Raw genomic sequence first — 16,860 nt, forward strand, 5'->3', positions numbered from 1 at the left:
ATCAGCTCCTGCTCCCTGACCTGTCTGAGTTCCAGTCCTGACTTCCTTTGGTGATGAACAGCAGCATGGAAGTGTAAGCCGAATAAACCCTTTCCTCCTCAACTTGCTTCTTGGTCATGATGTTTGTGCAGAAATAGAAACCCTGACTAAGACACATAGTAAGGGCTTGTCTCCAAGTCATTGGAAAGTTATTGGGAGACATGGTCCCTGGAGTGGCACTAGTGACTTATTCAAACTCTAGCCAAGTATGAGTAAACCTAGAAGGGTTATAGGCTCAAACTAGTGTTTCTAACTCTGACAAGCTATGCTCAGTTCATTAGGTAGTAGATGGAATAGGAAGATGGACTAACTCATCAGGTCTTGAGGACTTTGCACCTGACACAAAGGGTTACCTTTCCAGACATGAGAAATCCTGAAGTGGAAACTTAAGGGTTCTTTGGAATGTCAGTTGTGCTGGATGGTGTGTTGTTGGGGCAAACACATGAAGGAGTGTTTTCCTGAAATAGACACAGGTGAAAGGCTATGGCAGATTCATAAAGGAGCGTTTTTGCTAAAGCAGACACAGGAGAAAGGATGTTCTGCTAAAGCAAGCACATAAAAGGACACATGATAAAGGATTCTTTGCTTCCTACACACATGTATTGGTCTGCCTTACATTATATAGTTGAGCTCCATTTGTTAGGACTACATGAGAAAAATGCACCAAAAAACTTCTGGTGGTGTGCTACAGTTTCTTGCTGCTTCCTCAAACTTGGGCTGATTGACAGAGGGATGTTAGCTGAGACAGATTCATGTGCTAAGGCAATACATATGGTGAGGCAAGACCTGTGGAGGATGTTTGGAGGGAGTATAAAAAGGACTCAATGGACAGTGACTAAGGCTGAGCTAGGCTTACTTATAGAGCTAGCTGTGCAATGTTGTTGGTCTCTCATCTTCACTGATCTTCTCTTCCCTGAGAGAGGCACAGCCAAGAACTTCTGGCATTCCTCCTGGTCCCCCTCTGACTTGTGCTGAGGCTAAAGCCTCGCTGTCTCTGCTAGTTGTGTCACTGCTGTTACTAAACTGGACTGCTGGTACTTCCATGAAGTGTTTGTAAGTGGATCAAGCTGCCTCTGCTGATCTGTGAACTGAACTGCCGATTTCCAGACAACACAGATGGGAGTTGCTCCAAGGAAACATTTCTAAACAGGTCCACTTCCCCACCACACCACACCCCAGATCCTTTCATTCCCATTACCTCTGGTGGGTGGTGGGTAACAAGGGAAGTTAAAGCGTTTAAGAACTATCATTAAAAACACGTTTTGAAAAAAAATTAAACTTATACCCTCCATTTCTTGTGTTTCCCTTAAGTTCCCTTACTACAATACACTGTCAAAATTGGAGTAAGTTTGTTTGATCCTGATAACTTAAAGAAAAAGAGGTGACCATATTCCTATAACACTGTCTATAGCCCAATATAAACTTACTGATGGGAGATTTGGATAAAAGGATCTAAACTTGATTCTGCTTAGATCCATAAGGGGAAACAGAAGCTCAGGGAGGGAGGAAACTAAAAGATATACAAACAGAAGCTCATAATCCTATTCAGAACACATACCCTCCCAGATCAGGATCCAAATAGCTCAGCTCACAACCATTCTATGGAGCTAAAGATGCAACAGGACAATAATCTTCTTGCATCAATAAAAAAATGTATTAAGACACCTGTTACTTGAGCCGGGTGTGGTGGTGCCCGCCATTAATCCCAGCACTTGGTAGGCAGAGGCAGGCGAATTTCTGAGTTCGAGGCCAGCCAGGTCTACAGAGAGAGTTCCAGGACAGCCAGGGAAACACAGAGAAACCCTGTCTCAAAAAACCAAAACAAAACAAAAGCAAATAAAAAAACTAAGAAAAAGAAAAAAGTAGTAGAAGAAAAACTGTTACTTATAATAAAATCAGAGCAGTTACTCAAGGGAAGAAGAAAACCCTACTGGGTTATCCAACAGGCTAGTTGAGGTCTTCCGAAAGTTAAGGTTACCTCAATTTCCTCTCCCCACATCTACTGTCTCTTTTCTTTTGCATGCTGACCAGAACCTAAGTATGTCTTTTCTGGTACTTTGGGTTGCCTTGATTTTTCTCTAAAATCTCCTTCCCTGAGTGACATGTGGCAGACCTCTATGTTAGTAACTCAAGTGGTAGGAGGACATTTGTCTTTCCTTCCTCCATACTCCTTTTCTGGGCAACTGCTGGGATTTACAATTTCCCTGCCTTGGAAGTTTTTTTGTTTGTTTGTTTTTAAATTTATTTATTTTATGTAAATGAATGCTTGCCTGCATATATATTTGTGTAGCATGTGTGTGCCTGATGCCCAAAGAGGTCAGAACAGGGCTGTAGGATCTCCTAAAACTAGAGTTTGGGTGGTTATAAGCCACAATATGAACGCTGGGAACTGAACCCAGGTCCTCTGGAAGAGCAGCCAATGTTTCTAAATGCTCAGCCACCTCTCTAGCCTTAGAAGTTTTTCTTTTAAGATCTAATAAATTGCCTTTGAGCTTCTGTTTGAGTCTTAAACTCTTAAACTAAGAATACTAAAATGAGAGCTGATTTCCATGCTATCTCTGATAACTCCAATGGGATGCTTCAGAATTCTGGTAACAAGCAGGGATTGAACTCAGATCTTCAAGCTTGTCATGAAGCACCATTGCTTCTTAAATGCAAAAATAGTCTTATTTATATAACCAGTAGTTGTAACCTTACTTTATGTTTTGAATTTCATCAATGGTTTTCTTTTAGCATTTTGGCATGGTATATACTAAATGATAACAACTTTGCATTTTAAATTTATTTTACTATTGGATTCTTCTTGTAATTGCTCTTTTGTGTTTTGTCACATTCTCAATATGTAGCTCTCAGTATGTTGACTTATTTTTTGACAGCTTGAGGGGTATCATTCCTAAACTCTAAAATTAAATTGATGACAACAACTGCCTTCCAAGACCATTGACCCTAGACATGACAACAACAACCCCTCACCCCCTGAGAGGGGTTACCTAAGTTGCAAAAGAAATGCTAGTTCACAGTCAACAGGATATAGCAGTTCCAGGCTAAAGTCCTGTGCTGCAGGGATTTCAAGCAATCTCTATGACACGGGATCTTCTCTGACAGGTAAGTAGAAGAGGGAGAGAGTTCACAGTCCTTCCTAGTCAACAGCATAGAAATAGTTATAGAAGATGCAGCACCATCCTTCAAATCCAACCCTCTAAAACTCCAGGGTCCACAGCTCTCAGAGGAGAATTGAGGCAGGAGAAAAGGGCAGAGAAGGTGGATGTGAAAGACCTTACAAAATTACTATATGGGAAAAAAAACAAAGCTTACAAAGTGGAAGGGCAGAAACTCTCAGCACAGAACTTATTAAAATAGCTGGTGCAAGTTGGCACTCCAGGTAACCCATAGCTCCTTATAATACTCAAATAAGTACAGAGATTTAAATTTTACTGATACATGAAGTTATAAGTAGAACTGGATGTTCTGACCATGTGTGGAAAAGCCTGCACTATCCAAATGAACCAAAAAGCTCACACTATGTAAATGTGCCCTTAAGGTCACAAAAACAACCCAACTATGTATAGCAGGATCATATGAGTTACTAAACATTCTCTTTGCTCTGGCCCACTTCTTCTCTCTTCTATTAATAAACTATCTCTCCTACAACAGTATATCTCTGCTCAATTCTTTGTTCTGTAGCACAAAACTGGAACTGGAAGCCCTCCAGAGGTGTCATCCTATCCCACTATCAGACAATATCCCATGAGCAGTGGAGTAAATACCAGTGACAACTTGAATGAGCTTGCAAATGGTTTCTCAGCCAAGGCCCAGAACTACCACACTTTGACTCTGGCTCTGTATCCAAGAATCCAGCTGAGTCCACCATATTTCTAATGTATTGAACTTCCAGCCAACAAAATGGTACCATTTCAAGGCATGAACTTTGAGGTACCTTGTTATAACAGCCCCCATAGGCTATGAGAGAGCAGAAGAGCAAATCAAGTCATTAGATTTGGGCCTTTCTTTTGTCAAGAACTCAAGCCAACTAAGCACTCAGTATGATAACCAGGAAGTTACAAACCAGGAAGAGCAAATGAGGTCCTCAACCATGGTTCATGGCATGGCCCTGACTCATTATCCAGTCAAGTCCAGTCATGCAGGACAAAAAACATCTTTCTTTTCTATGTGTATTCCTAGAGCCTGAAAGTTCTGACAACTTAATATGCATTCAATAAACATCCTTCAAGTGGCTGAATAAATTCAAATCACTACAATGCTTCTAGAAAAACAAACAAACTAGCATAAAAGGGAAATCAAGGGACCAAAGAAGGCATATTTAAGAAAAAAAGAAAATGAGTCCCAGGTCTATAATCCCTGCACCAGAAGGCAGTGGCAGATGGCCTCAGTTTGAAGCCAGCCTGGTCTACACAGTGAGTTCCAGGACAGCAAGGGCTATGTAAAGAGACTGTGTCTAAAAAGAAAAAGAAAAGAAAAGAAAAGAAGGAATGAAAAACTGGAGGTGAAGAATAGTAATAGAGTAGTAATGCTGAAGGACTTCAGCAAGTGTTTGAAGTTAAAATTTTGGGTGGCTAAAGTATCAGGTTTCAGCCAATGGGAGGTTCCAGGGACAAATGAATCCAACTTGCTCACAAAGTTCTCAATGAATACAACTCTAAACAGTTGATTTTCAATGGTTCTCACTATCTCTGCACAAACACAGGTGTATACACACACACATACACACACTTTTCCTTTCCTCCACACTCCATTAGCACATCCATTTCTGTACTGATGTGACATAGGCAGCAGTCATGCCCGGAATTATCCAGAGGGGCCTTACCAATGAGTGATCTTCTGGAAAACTTGAGGAAGGAAGAGAATGTGTGTCAGCATGTCTGGCAAACAGAAATCCCAGCTGTGTCTGGTCTGGCATGAAAGCCCCTCTCTAACAGGATGAGAAGTACTAATCCTGGGCCCAGGCAGCTTGCTTCCAGCTGAGCTTGTTTTTGTTTTAGTTGCAAAATTGCCAAGACCTCTAAAGAAACAAACCAACTGTGTTTTCAGGTCTTGTTTTGTTCAAATGAATCCAACTTGCCAGAAACACGAAGTAGGAGTCTGCCCACAATACTCATAAGCTTTTCTCACAGAGCCAAGTCTCAGCTAACTGCTCCTAGCTTGTAGCTATGATATGGTTTACAGCTTGAGCTTCTAGAAGCAGTAAGGAAAACTGTTTTAATTGTAGAAAATGCTTTCCTTCCTGTATCTTTACCCATAAACAACTATTTAGAAAACAAGGTCAAGAGAACTGCCCTTTTTAGAAGAAGACAAGTCTCTGGATTTCCCCCACCTTTAATTCGAGTTTCATGACACTACCAAGCAGGGAAACCACAAGAACCCACAAGAAGTGGGTTTCATCAACAAATGAGAAGTCCACTAATTGCTTTGGTTGCTCTAGATCATTGGAACACTCCAGGCATGCTGTTATTCATTCCCTGGACCAAGAAGGCCAAGTGAGGATGATGTGTGGAAACCTGTTTCTGTGTGAAGATTGAGTAGTAGAGGGGCTCTTGGGAAACCACACTAGGAGTCGGCCTACTGTTTCCATCCTAACAGTAATCTTGAACGCTTTCAAAAGGCCAGCAGAATATCTCCATGACTTCATGTGAAACTTGGGAAGAGGTCAAGGGAAGCTGTGGCACACACCCAGTTCTAGGCAAGCAGGCAAGCAAAGTAGCAGAAATCACTGCCATCCACATCATGGTCATCTTGGACTGCCAGCAACCCAGAACTGACCTACCTGTCCAGGGTGTCAGGTCACTTATCCTACCTGGAGAAAAGGCTGCTTTAACCTCACTGCAAGTATGAAACATCAGAACCAACACTTAAGAAAACTGCTTCTCGAAATTTCCATGGTTAAGTAACAGCAAGCTTATCACTAAGCCTAACTGTAGGTGTTATTGTGGCAAGAAGCTAAATAGTGAGCAGAGGGGATGTGAGAGGGAAAAGAGACCTTTTAATTCTCCAGTTCTGCTTTCCACCTCTCACTTGTTGGCACCCAGCAATTTCCACACAATTGTCCAGCCACCTGAGAAATATCACACATCTGATTGTCAAAACTAGATAATTTCTGTTGCCTTATGTCTAATCCCTTTGTGGCCTGTATGTATAAAGATTCCTTGGGAACTATTTTCTCTTTACTCACACTCCTTTCTCCAGCTTCAAGCCAGTGAGATTTACAAAGCAGTTTCTAGTTCAAGGACAGAATTCTTGAGAAAACTAGTATCCCAGTATATACTGTTCCCAGTAGCTAATCTGTATTGCAGATCAAGCAGCTAAACACCCCCTCCAAATCACACATGTAGCATTGCTGAGACACTTGGGTGTATGTCTCTTCTACCATTCACATTTGACTCCCTTCTAGTGCATTCTGTTTTCCACTCAATCAACAAACCTGCTAACTTTGCTTTGAGCAAGCCTCAAGTTCTTTCCTATAGTAGATGTCAAGCACCTGGATGCACCTAAGTTGAGGTCCCAAGACTTGATGGAGGCTCCTGGGGCCACACTGAAGGCAAAAGTTGACCGGTATCTTTTGTTGCTGTTAACATTGCAGCCTACAGGTCTTAAGATACATACAGTGAACAATGCTGCATGAAACCAATCAAGCCAACTCATTTCAGTTTTTGTTGTTGTTGTTGTTGTTGTTGTTTTGCAGGTTCTCAAGTGCAGGGGGAGAGGCAATGTGAATCGTTGAGAATGCAGACGTTTTGACTAGAATCTCTCCTCACCTGGTAGCCTGTTTACTTACAAAATGCATTACTTCCTCATTATTTCACCTTAGGTGACTCACTTAATCTATAAACCAGAGTTTACAGAAGCAGCCCAAAAGGTTGTTGTCAAGATAGTAATGAGGGAATCCAGATACAAGGCTTGGAGAAAATGATCAATTTTAGCAATTTTCAAATCAATTTTCAAGTTCCTTTCCCAGAAAGCAGCACTTTGTGACTTACCCCTTGTAAGACTTGAAAGCTGTCATTGTTAGGTGGTGGGTCTTGATCTGGGTCAACACCAACTCTAAATGTCACAGAGACAAGGAGAAAAAAAAACAGAAAACATTAGCTTGGCCCATGGCTGCAAATATCTTCCCAAAGCAGGAGTGGTTAGCTTCAAGGAGAGAAAGCCCATCATGCAGAAATCAGATCCACACCACAGAAGATTGCAGAGTCTAGTGTTAAAAGTACTCATGCCCTCAGAGAGGTGTCTGGGAAACATGCTGGCAGCTTTCCATCTGCCTTCCTATACCAAGCAATCCCCGCTACTAAACCATGGGTCTCTTCTGCCCGGTTGCTTCCTCACTTCTGCCCTGAACTGATTTGATGCCCACAATATTTTGTTGAGAAATTAGATGGGTATACAAAGAAACATGGGAAGGATCTGTAGTAAACACCTGCATGTCCACCAAAAGAGCTACCATTACCATTTACTATAGCCTCTTTACTGCCATCTTCCCACTTCTCTATCCCACATCTTATTTCATGGTACAAATGAAGCAGTGACATCAACACATTTCTTCTGACTTCTTGTGTGTGTGTGTGTGTGTGTGTGTGTGTGTGTGTGTGTAGGCCAGAGGGCAAACAGGTATCATTCTTCAGAAGCCATCCTCCTTGTTCTTCAAGACTGAGACTTTCATTTGGCCTGGAAATTACCAATTAGGTTATTCTGGCTGGCCAACAAGCCCAAGAGATCTGAACATCTCCCTAGTTTTGGGATTATAAACATGCACTACCATATCCAACTTTTGACATAGGTTCTGAAGATTAAACTCAGGTCCTCATGCTTACACAGCAAACACTTCACTTATAGCCATCTCTCTAGCCTCCCTTCTCCTGACTTCATTAGCATGCATAATGATGAAGTTTCTCCTTTACCAAACTTGAATCATCTTTGAATCAGCTTCCCAACTACAACCTAACTTTTGAGTGTCTTCCCTTTACATCATCAAGTTTTATCAAGAATCTTCTTAAACTGGTTTATCCAGAACCTTTGATAACTGACCCCCGTGCCATCTCCCAAGTGATATCTGATCTCTATGACCTGCCTTTAAGAAAAATACCTCCTTACCTCTGATATTTCCTCTTGGCAAGTTTCATCCCTAATTCCCTATAACTCCCTCCCACTGCAAAATGCCACCACCATAGACTCTACCTCACTCATAGTGATCCTCACTAAAGCCTACCTTGCCTGCAGTATCATTTACTAGAGCCTTGGTATACTTTTAGTTCTCATATACTCATATACTTTTAGTTCTCACACCCTCCCTATCAAAGATGAACAGAGAATTCATATATTTGAGAGAATTTTTTTCTTTCTTTTTATTACGTATTTTCCTCAATTACATTTCCAATGCTAGCTCAAACATCCCCTATGCCCCCCCCCGAATTTTTTAAATTAGGTATTTATTTCATTTACATTTCCAATGCTATCCCAAAAGTACCCCACCCACCCACTCCCACTTCTTGGCCCTGACGTTCCCCTGTACTGAGGCAGATAAAGTTTGCACGACCGATGGGCCTCTCTTTCCACTGATGTCCGACTAGGCCATCTTTGAAAGCAACTGAATAGCAAAATTTCACTTACAATAAATTCCTGAGATGCACTAGAACAGTTGCCACATGCTACTTATGGCTGCATGCATGTTTATTGTTTATATTCATATATTCCACTTCTGAGATAGAAAATTGTGACAAAAATAACATAGATAACATGGAACAGTGAAAGAGAAAATAGGCACCAGGAAAATTCTGTTCTCCTTTCAATCTCCCAATATCTTAATATATGAACAGCATCATAAAATGTAGCAGAGCGTCAAGCTTTTATCAGCTCAGGCCATTAGAAGCTTGAAGAGGGAAGCTTTGCAATCCAGTACAAGGATGTCTTAGTCCAGCAAGCAGAAACTGTACTGGACATACAAAGCAGCAAATGTAAACTTATTTTTCTTCTTCTTCCTCTCCACTACCAATAACACCTGGGATCTTTCTAAAGAAAAGAGACTTCATAGAACAAAAGATGCATGAACATCTACTTCAGGAGTTGAAAGGCCTCTCAAAGAGTCACCTTAGAGCACACAAAGAATTTAATGTATGAAAATGGCTAGAGGCAAAATTGCATTTAGTACTCTTCTTCAACTCTCACCTGTTTTTAGATCCCCTTAATATGCAATCCATACTAAAACACCCTCTACATGGTGCTCTATAAAGTATCCATGGTGGCATCTATAAGGCCAACAGAGAGGAATTTACTATTAGACCTTATGAAGCAGCACAAAACTACTTTGTACCAGACAAATATACTGAAAGTGAGCTACTGGGTGCAGACACAGAGGAGCAGGATCTCTCAGAATGGTAAGGTCACAGGGTTGCCCTCAACTAAGCCATAGAAAGGCTGCTAAATGGCATGGCGTAACCAAAAATATGATATTTCAGATCTGCCATTAAGATTTTGCTGAAAGGACCCAGATATAGCTCTCTCTTGTGAGATTATGCTGGGGCCTAGCAAACACAGAAGTGGATGCTCACAGTCAGCTATTGGATGGATCACAGGGCTCCCAATGGAGAAGCTAGAGAAAGTATCCAAGGAGTTAAAGGGATATGCAACCCTATAGCTGGAACAACATTATGAACTAACCAGTACCCCTGAGCTCTTGACTCTAGCTGCATATGTATCAAAAGATGGCCTAATCGGCCATCACTGGAAAGAGAGGCCCATTGGACTTGCAAACTTTATATGCCCCAATACAGGGGAATGCCAGGGCCAAAAAGTGGGAGTGGGTGGGTAGGAGAGTGGGGGGGGAGTGTACTGGGGACTTTTTGGATAGCATTGGAAATGTAAATGAGGTAAATACCTAATAAAAAATTAATTCTAAAAAAAAAAAAGAAAAGAAAAAGAAAACGATAGACCTTTGAGGGAAGTGATAAAAAAAAAATTCCTCCTCTCTGCTCTGAGGATTGTCAAAGAAGTTTGCTTCTTAGATGACTTCTGCATCAGTGCATATAAACTAACTTTATATCAGCCCAGATGAAATAGGAGACCCACTGGACCATTACACGGAAAATAAAATTAAATGTAATGAGATGCCAAAGGAAAATAAGCTCTAGTCCTGGAATCTTTACTACAAGAAGAAAACATATTTGACAAAATCATTTTGGTTTGTGGACACAGAGTAGCCTATGTAGCCTTGACTGGCCTGGAATTTACTGTGTAAACCATGCTCTGAACTTGTGGTGACCCCCCTGCCTCTGCCACCTGAGTTCTAGCAAAACTTTAAATTGATTTGGTTTTAAAAGAACTACTGATAATACCTAAGATTGATCTATTATAACTCAAATCACAGAAATACCAATGGGACTCATCATTCGCATTAGGTCCATATGGCTGGGCCAGAATTCCAAACAGAGCCTAAAATACTACATTCGAAAAATTTTATGGTAAACTCTAGAAATTAGAACCATCTTAACTTGACCACAAGCTCATGATGTTCACAATTTGTTATGGGGAAACCTGAAAGTCTAGGTCTACATGGTAGAACTTTCTACAGTGTTCTTTATCTGAAGTGTCCAATTATAGCACCTACTGGCCACATGTGGCCTCTGAGCACTTGGGATGTAGTGAGTGAGAAATTGCATTTTACACCTTAGTTTTTAGCTAATTAAAAATTTAAATAACCATATATGGACAATGAAAGTATAGATTTTTAAATCAACCCTGACTTCAGCCAGGTTTTCATATTGTCAACGTTTTTTTGTTCTTTTTGATAACTCTTTGTTTTGTCCATGCTAACACCCAGTTAGTTCCCTGTTAGGGTTCTGTAGGAACACAACTTCAATCCACACAATAAGAAAAACTCTCTTGAACTTAATACCTAGACACTAAAGAGACTGCTTCCTTTATCAGTATGTAAAATAACTTCCCAAACTCTCTATAGTGCTTTATGGAGATCACTCATTTTCTTAGAAAAATGAAAGAAGTGGGAGAATTAGAAAATCTTCGTGTTCTGTTCCCAGTGTAACCAGTAGTGAAAGACTTCATTGCTGGCTCATCAGCAATTCATATTGCCATTTATATATGGTGGCCAAAGATCACTCTTCTGATAACTTTTTCATTACCTGCGGTCAGTATTGAATGATAGCTAAGTGACTAAATGGAATGTCACTAATAAATAGACAGCTTAACGACATGTACCACCTAAAAGGATGCAACAAGAAACATACAATAATACTTTACAGCATTTTTGACAAAATGATTGTTTGCCTCTGGTCATAATGAAACCTCAGAAAATCCCAATTATAAGACATTTTGTTAATGTTTTATAATGCTGGGATAATAACTATCCCGAATACTTAAAAACCAATGTTATAAGAGACCATGAAAAGGGAGTGAATTGTGGCAAAAGAGTAAACAGTCATGGCAATAAGCAAAATAAAAATTGTTGGATCCTGTGTGTGTAAAATTCATGTTACTTTTCTTAGGTGCAATTACACAGGAGATTGAACTCCAGGAGCATTTAGGAGTAGACTCAGGACACCTGACTCTTACTGGAATAAAAAAGTGGCAAATTCCAGTGAACTGCTGAGTGCAAGTTAATACCAGGGTAGTCACAGCTCCAGTCTTTCCTTTTGGGAGAAAAACTTAAATCACAGTTAAGGATATTTAATTATACCTTTGGTACAGATGTTTCAAAAGCATATCAGCCTATTTTTCTATCTGTAATTAATTGATTAATACTGATAATTTATAAATTCATTTTATCTCAGGGTCTGAAAAGTACAAATTGTAAAGATTCATGACATGGGGTACTAGAATTGGTAAGCACAGGCAATGGACAAATATTTTCTTTTTGATAATTTCAGAAATATTTTTGCTGAAACTGTTTTTTCCTAAAAGTAATGGGCACAGAGAAAGTCTTGAGTTGACTCAGACAGTTAATGAAGTGCTAAGCAATGCAGCTATATTTAGATCCAGTTGTGCCACTCCATGGTGACAGAAGCTCTAGAGACATTCCTACTCAATATCTGATTTCCTTACCTATATCAGTCTTCTGTGTGGAAGGTCCAGTCTTCACTGGAGCCTCTCACTATCTACCACATGTCTAAGATGCATAGAGTCTGACTGTGCACTGCCTGGCTTCTCCCAGTCTGACTCATGGGGTGTTATGGAGGTGCCAACTGCTAATATAAGGTACTAAGGCAGTAAAATTCAAGAAGGGAAATAAATACCTGCTCTTCAGCTTACCATGGTTTTATAAATTACTCCTACAAGACAGATGGGGGCCATGACACAAGGGTTATTCTGTATTTCCCTCCATTTGAGGCTGTTTATTTTAGAGTGATTTAATAATGACTTTTCTGGCATTTGGAAGGGCCCTTGGACCAGTGCTCAAGAATGACACACAGCATGCTGGGATTCCTAAAAAGGCCTCCACCCTTGGGGCAGAGCCCATAACCAAACTGGTCTCTGTGAATAAGAGTAAAGCAACGGACCAGGACACTTGCAATGGTGCTAAACAGCAAGAAAGAACAAACACGGGCATGTGATTGCAGATTCAGAGCTCCATAAGACTTAGCTTTTTCAAATTGCTGGTTTTGGCAACTGTTTAAAATGTATTCATCTTCTGACTTGTTACATCTGGGATGTTACAGAAACCCTGGAGCTTTATTATATTACATTTCAGTATTCAGATACATTTAGGGGGAGCGCCCACACTGCAACTGACCAAGTAGTCTTTTCCTCCAGAATGAACTGAATTATCCTTGGGCCATTAAAAATGAGACAAATGTGGAAATTCTATGCCAAATAATAGCAGGAAGAAGTCAAATGGATGTGTTTTCTTTGTAATAAATACCCCAAAGTTAATAACTTTCATTCTAGAACAATAACTTGTCTACTGTAGTTAATGAATAAAATGCCATAAAATCTCAGAAAAATTCTATCTTAACCAATACTTTTTAGGAAGTTCTGTATATTCAATTCAGGGCCTCAAGCACATTAAGCGTGCATTTTACCAGTGATACAAATTTCTAGAAACCAGTAATTTTAAAACATGAATAATCAAAGTTCTGGCTAATTTGAAGAATATGAGACATGGCTCTTCATATAAATCTTGAGCATCAGATTATAATCTGAATTATCTTGTGTCCCAAGTAATACTGCCCCCCCCCCAGAATTCTTCCTTGAAGGCAGGACACTTCGATAGAAAGAGTCTACTAGTAACTCTACTAGTAAGTGTGTATGTCTGTGTGAATGTATGCACACACATGCACAAACATTCATATATGCACATTGTAACAGTAATAAGTATGAATCCAATGAGATATTTCAACACTTCCATGAATTTTATGCATGCCATTACAGAATATATCTGGGCTATATTATAAGACCCATACCCCACTTATAGATATTGGATTCTTCACCCTGTCTTTAGTGAGCAGAGTATTTGCACAAGTTCTGAGTTCAAGCCAATTTTGTAATGAATGGATCTACAGATCAGACCAGGAAGAAAGCATACCACCTGGAGATCCAGAAAGGCAAGAACGAACACTGGAGGTTTTTATTTTGCTCCTACATAACCACCTTTAAACACAATGGTATCATACACAGTTGGATGTAGGCCAAGAAACAAACTGTGTTAATGAAAACTTCATTCACCCTTTTGTGTATTTAAAAAATGTTCATGTCATCTAAACCATTGTGAGAAAATATAGATACACAAATACATAATTAAAAATATATAACACTGAGGCACAGCCAGTAAAGACAGGAACCTAGCATAACTGTCCTCTGAGAGGCTCCAATGAGAAGCCAATAGAAATAGATACAGAGACCCACAGCCAAACATTAGATGCAGCTTGAGGAGTCTTGTGGACAAGTTGGGGGAAGGATTAAGGGACCCGAACAGGACAGGACTCTACAGGAAGACCAACAAAGTCAACTAACCTGGACTCTTAGGAGCTCCCAGAGACTGAATCACCTACCAAAGAGCTAGCATGGGCTGGACCTATTCCTTCATGCACATATGTGGCAGATGTGCAGCTTGGTTTTCATGCAGATCCTCCAACAGCTGGACTGGAAGCTGTCCCTGACCCTGTTGTCTGCCTATGAATCCAGTTCCCCTAACTGGACAACCTTGTCTTGCCTCAGAGGGACAGAATGAGCCTAGTCCTGCAGTAACTTGATGAGCTGTGGGGGTAAGGGGCTGTGACACCCAGGGGGACCGTCCCCTTCTCAAAGGAAAAGGGAAGGGAGATATATGTATCACAACACTAGCATTTAATTAAGACCATATAGTATGCTCTAGTCGAGGCTGAAATATTAAATTCTACTTCTCTGCATTAGGTACAAGCCTTACTTACTAGATCAGAAGCATGGTTTTCTAGGGAAAGTATAGGTGGCTCTGAAAATGAGCTGTCTTTAACACAAAGCTCATTCAGTTGTAAAAATAAATAAATAAATAAATAAATAAATAAATAAGACACTAATTCAGGCTGTGGGGTTGAAAACACATGGTTCAAAATGTGGAGAAAAGGCACTTCAATAACATTAATATACAAATCAACATGGAGGAAGAACAGAAAAATTATTAAAAATTATTTTCCTATTGCCCATGGGGTAAGAATTGGTGCATTCTGGAAGGAAAAAGCAAACAGCGTAAGGAGAAATCATTCAAGTTAGACCAAAGAGAAAAGCAAAGACGAGTGGATTATTTTCTGAGTAGTCCCTGTGTCACCTGAAATACTGCCATCGGTTCTCATTCTGGTCCTCTTCAGAGAGCTCCTCCACACCAACTCTGGGCAGCAGAAGAAGGAAATGTGAATGTGATGGGACAACACAGCTACCAAGATCTATGGCATCTCGCTTGGACTATGCCAGGAAGAAAGGCTATCTCACCTTCCCCAGAAGGTCATAGTCCCTTTTTTGTTCCAGCACTGAGGATGAAACACAAAGTCTTGAAAACATTAGTTAGGTGGCAACCATGCAGCTGCATAACTGTCTTTGGTTATCCCCATTCTCTAAAACCCAAGAGGCAGAGAGGTTGCTAAAGTTAAAGCAACAACATAAGAAGCTAGGTCATGAGGAACAATTGATAATAATGTTAAGCTTCTCAAAATATAATACAATAAAGTCAGATGAATAAGTGTACACTATATAATTTAATCTACAAATATTTCTGGAGCTCATCTGTTTCATAAAGCAAAATATGTTCATAAAAAACAGAAAATTGTTACTAAACAATGAACATATATTTAGAATATGTGCATACCTTATAGCTGATTAACAGTAAGAACAAAACTCACTATATTACTGAAAATCAACAATACTGAGAAGACAAAAAATGGCCATTTTTTTTTAGATAGGTAAACAACATTGTTTACAACTTCAAACTAAAGGCCAGGAACCCAACTCTGGCTCTTCTTTTTGCTTTGGGGCCTCTGGCTTGATGTGTCCTTTCATTTTCCTTAATGATTTCTAGATTATTGAGACATCATTGAACTTCACCATCATGCTACAACAGGTTTTTCAAAATCACCACTATGAACATTTGAATCCGCAATTATTCTCTGTTGGGGAACCATTCTCTTGTGCACTGTTGAATGTTTACTAACATAACTGCTTTCTACTTACAGGATGCCAACAGCAACTACCCTATCTCCCCCCAGGAAATAGGCCTTTTTGTAACAAAAAAAAAAGAGACAGTTCTTTTTTGGCTTAAAATATTTCCAGATTTTCACAGATGTTTCCCAGGTAGAGAAATTGCCCGTAGTTGAAAACACTGCGCTAAATTATGTACTCTCAATGGGGTAATGTCATCCCTGTAGGTATGAAAACTGGTTATTGTGGAACACACACAAAAAAAATCCCTAAAATGCACATTGGATAAATTTGAAGCCATCCAAGCATTATAAATCATGAAGATATAGCAGATCTGTGGTACTAAAATTTCACTGCAGTTAGTTGTAGCATGTAGTTTTTGCTACCCACTTTAAGTCCCAGATGGCCTGTGCTACCAGCCCCACCAAGGTTCCCTCAGACCTGAGGATGAAAGACACATACAAACATTAGCTTATTTTTATATGGTTTAGCTCAATGGCCAGGCTCTTCTAAGCCTTCCTGGACTATCACATACTTCTTTTCACTCCCAGCTCAACACTCTAAATCTGCCCTCAGCTTAGTTATGTTTCTAACCTCCCACCTGCTATTCCAGGCCCAGTCAGGGAGGCGGCCAATGGCCACTCCACCCTAGATCTCACATGGCTGGTGGCTTCTTCTCCCTCTGAAGCATGGTGAATTCTTCTCCTCTTCTGTGTCTGCTAGCCTGCCTGTGGGAAAACTGGAAGTCCTGCCTATTCCATCTAGCTTATTGGCCACTAGCATCTTTATTGATTGATCAAGAACCAACTGGAGAACAGGACCTCCAATGTTCACATGCAGATTCCTGATCAAGGCATCACAACCATTCCCTACAGTTAGTTGAAAAAACTGAGAAACATTGTGATAGACAATGCTCAAATTCTCATTATATTGTATCCCTTAAAAAATGCAAGAGATCAAGACTCATCATAGGTGACACTTTCAATTAATTACATGGTCAAAATGAGAATATGCCTTAAACCATGGCTAAGATTAAAAATTCAGGTGACAGCAGATGCTGGCGAGGATGTGGAGAAAGAGGAACACTCCTCCATTTTTGTTGGGATTGCAAGCTTGTACAACCACTCTGGAAATCAGTCTGGCAGTTCCTCAGAAAATTGAACATAGTACTACCGGAGGATCCAGCAATACCTCTCC

At 40.1% G+C, this 16,860-nt stretch overlaps 1 protein-coding gene across 1 annotated transcript in view; it reads right to left on the reverse strand.

Annotated features, from left to right (window-relative positions):
• The window catches only part of Slc9a7 (solute carrier family 9 member A7), a 185,840-nt gene that overhangs the window by 17,000 nt on the left and 151,980 nt on the right, over positions 1 to 16,860 (reverse strand). Inside the window, exons 13-14 of the mRNA XM_029473507.1 lie at positions 14,801 to 14,860; positions 7,032 to 7,095 (exon numbers count right to left, since the gene is read on the reverse strand). Coding sequence (XP_029329367.1) covers positions 7,032 to 7,095; positions 14,801 to 14,860 — 124 coding nt within the window. The remainder of the gene's footprint in view (positions 1 to 7,031; positions 7,096 to 14,800; positions 14,861 to 16,860) is intronic.

The sequence above is a fragment of the Mus caroli genome, chromosome X, assembly GCF_900094665.2.
Source record: "Mus caroli chromosome X, CAROLI_EIJ_v1.1, whole genome shotgun sequence".
Lineage (NCBI taxonomy): Eukaryota > Metazoa > Chordata > Mammalia > Rodentia > Muridae > Mus > Mus caroli.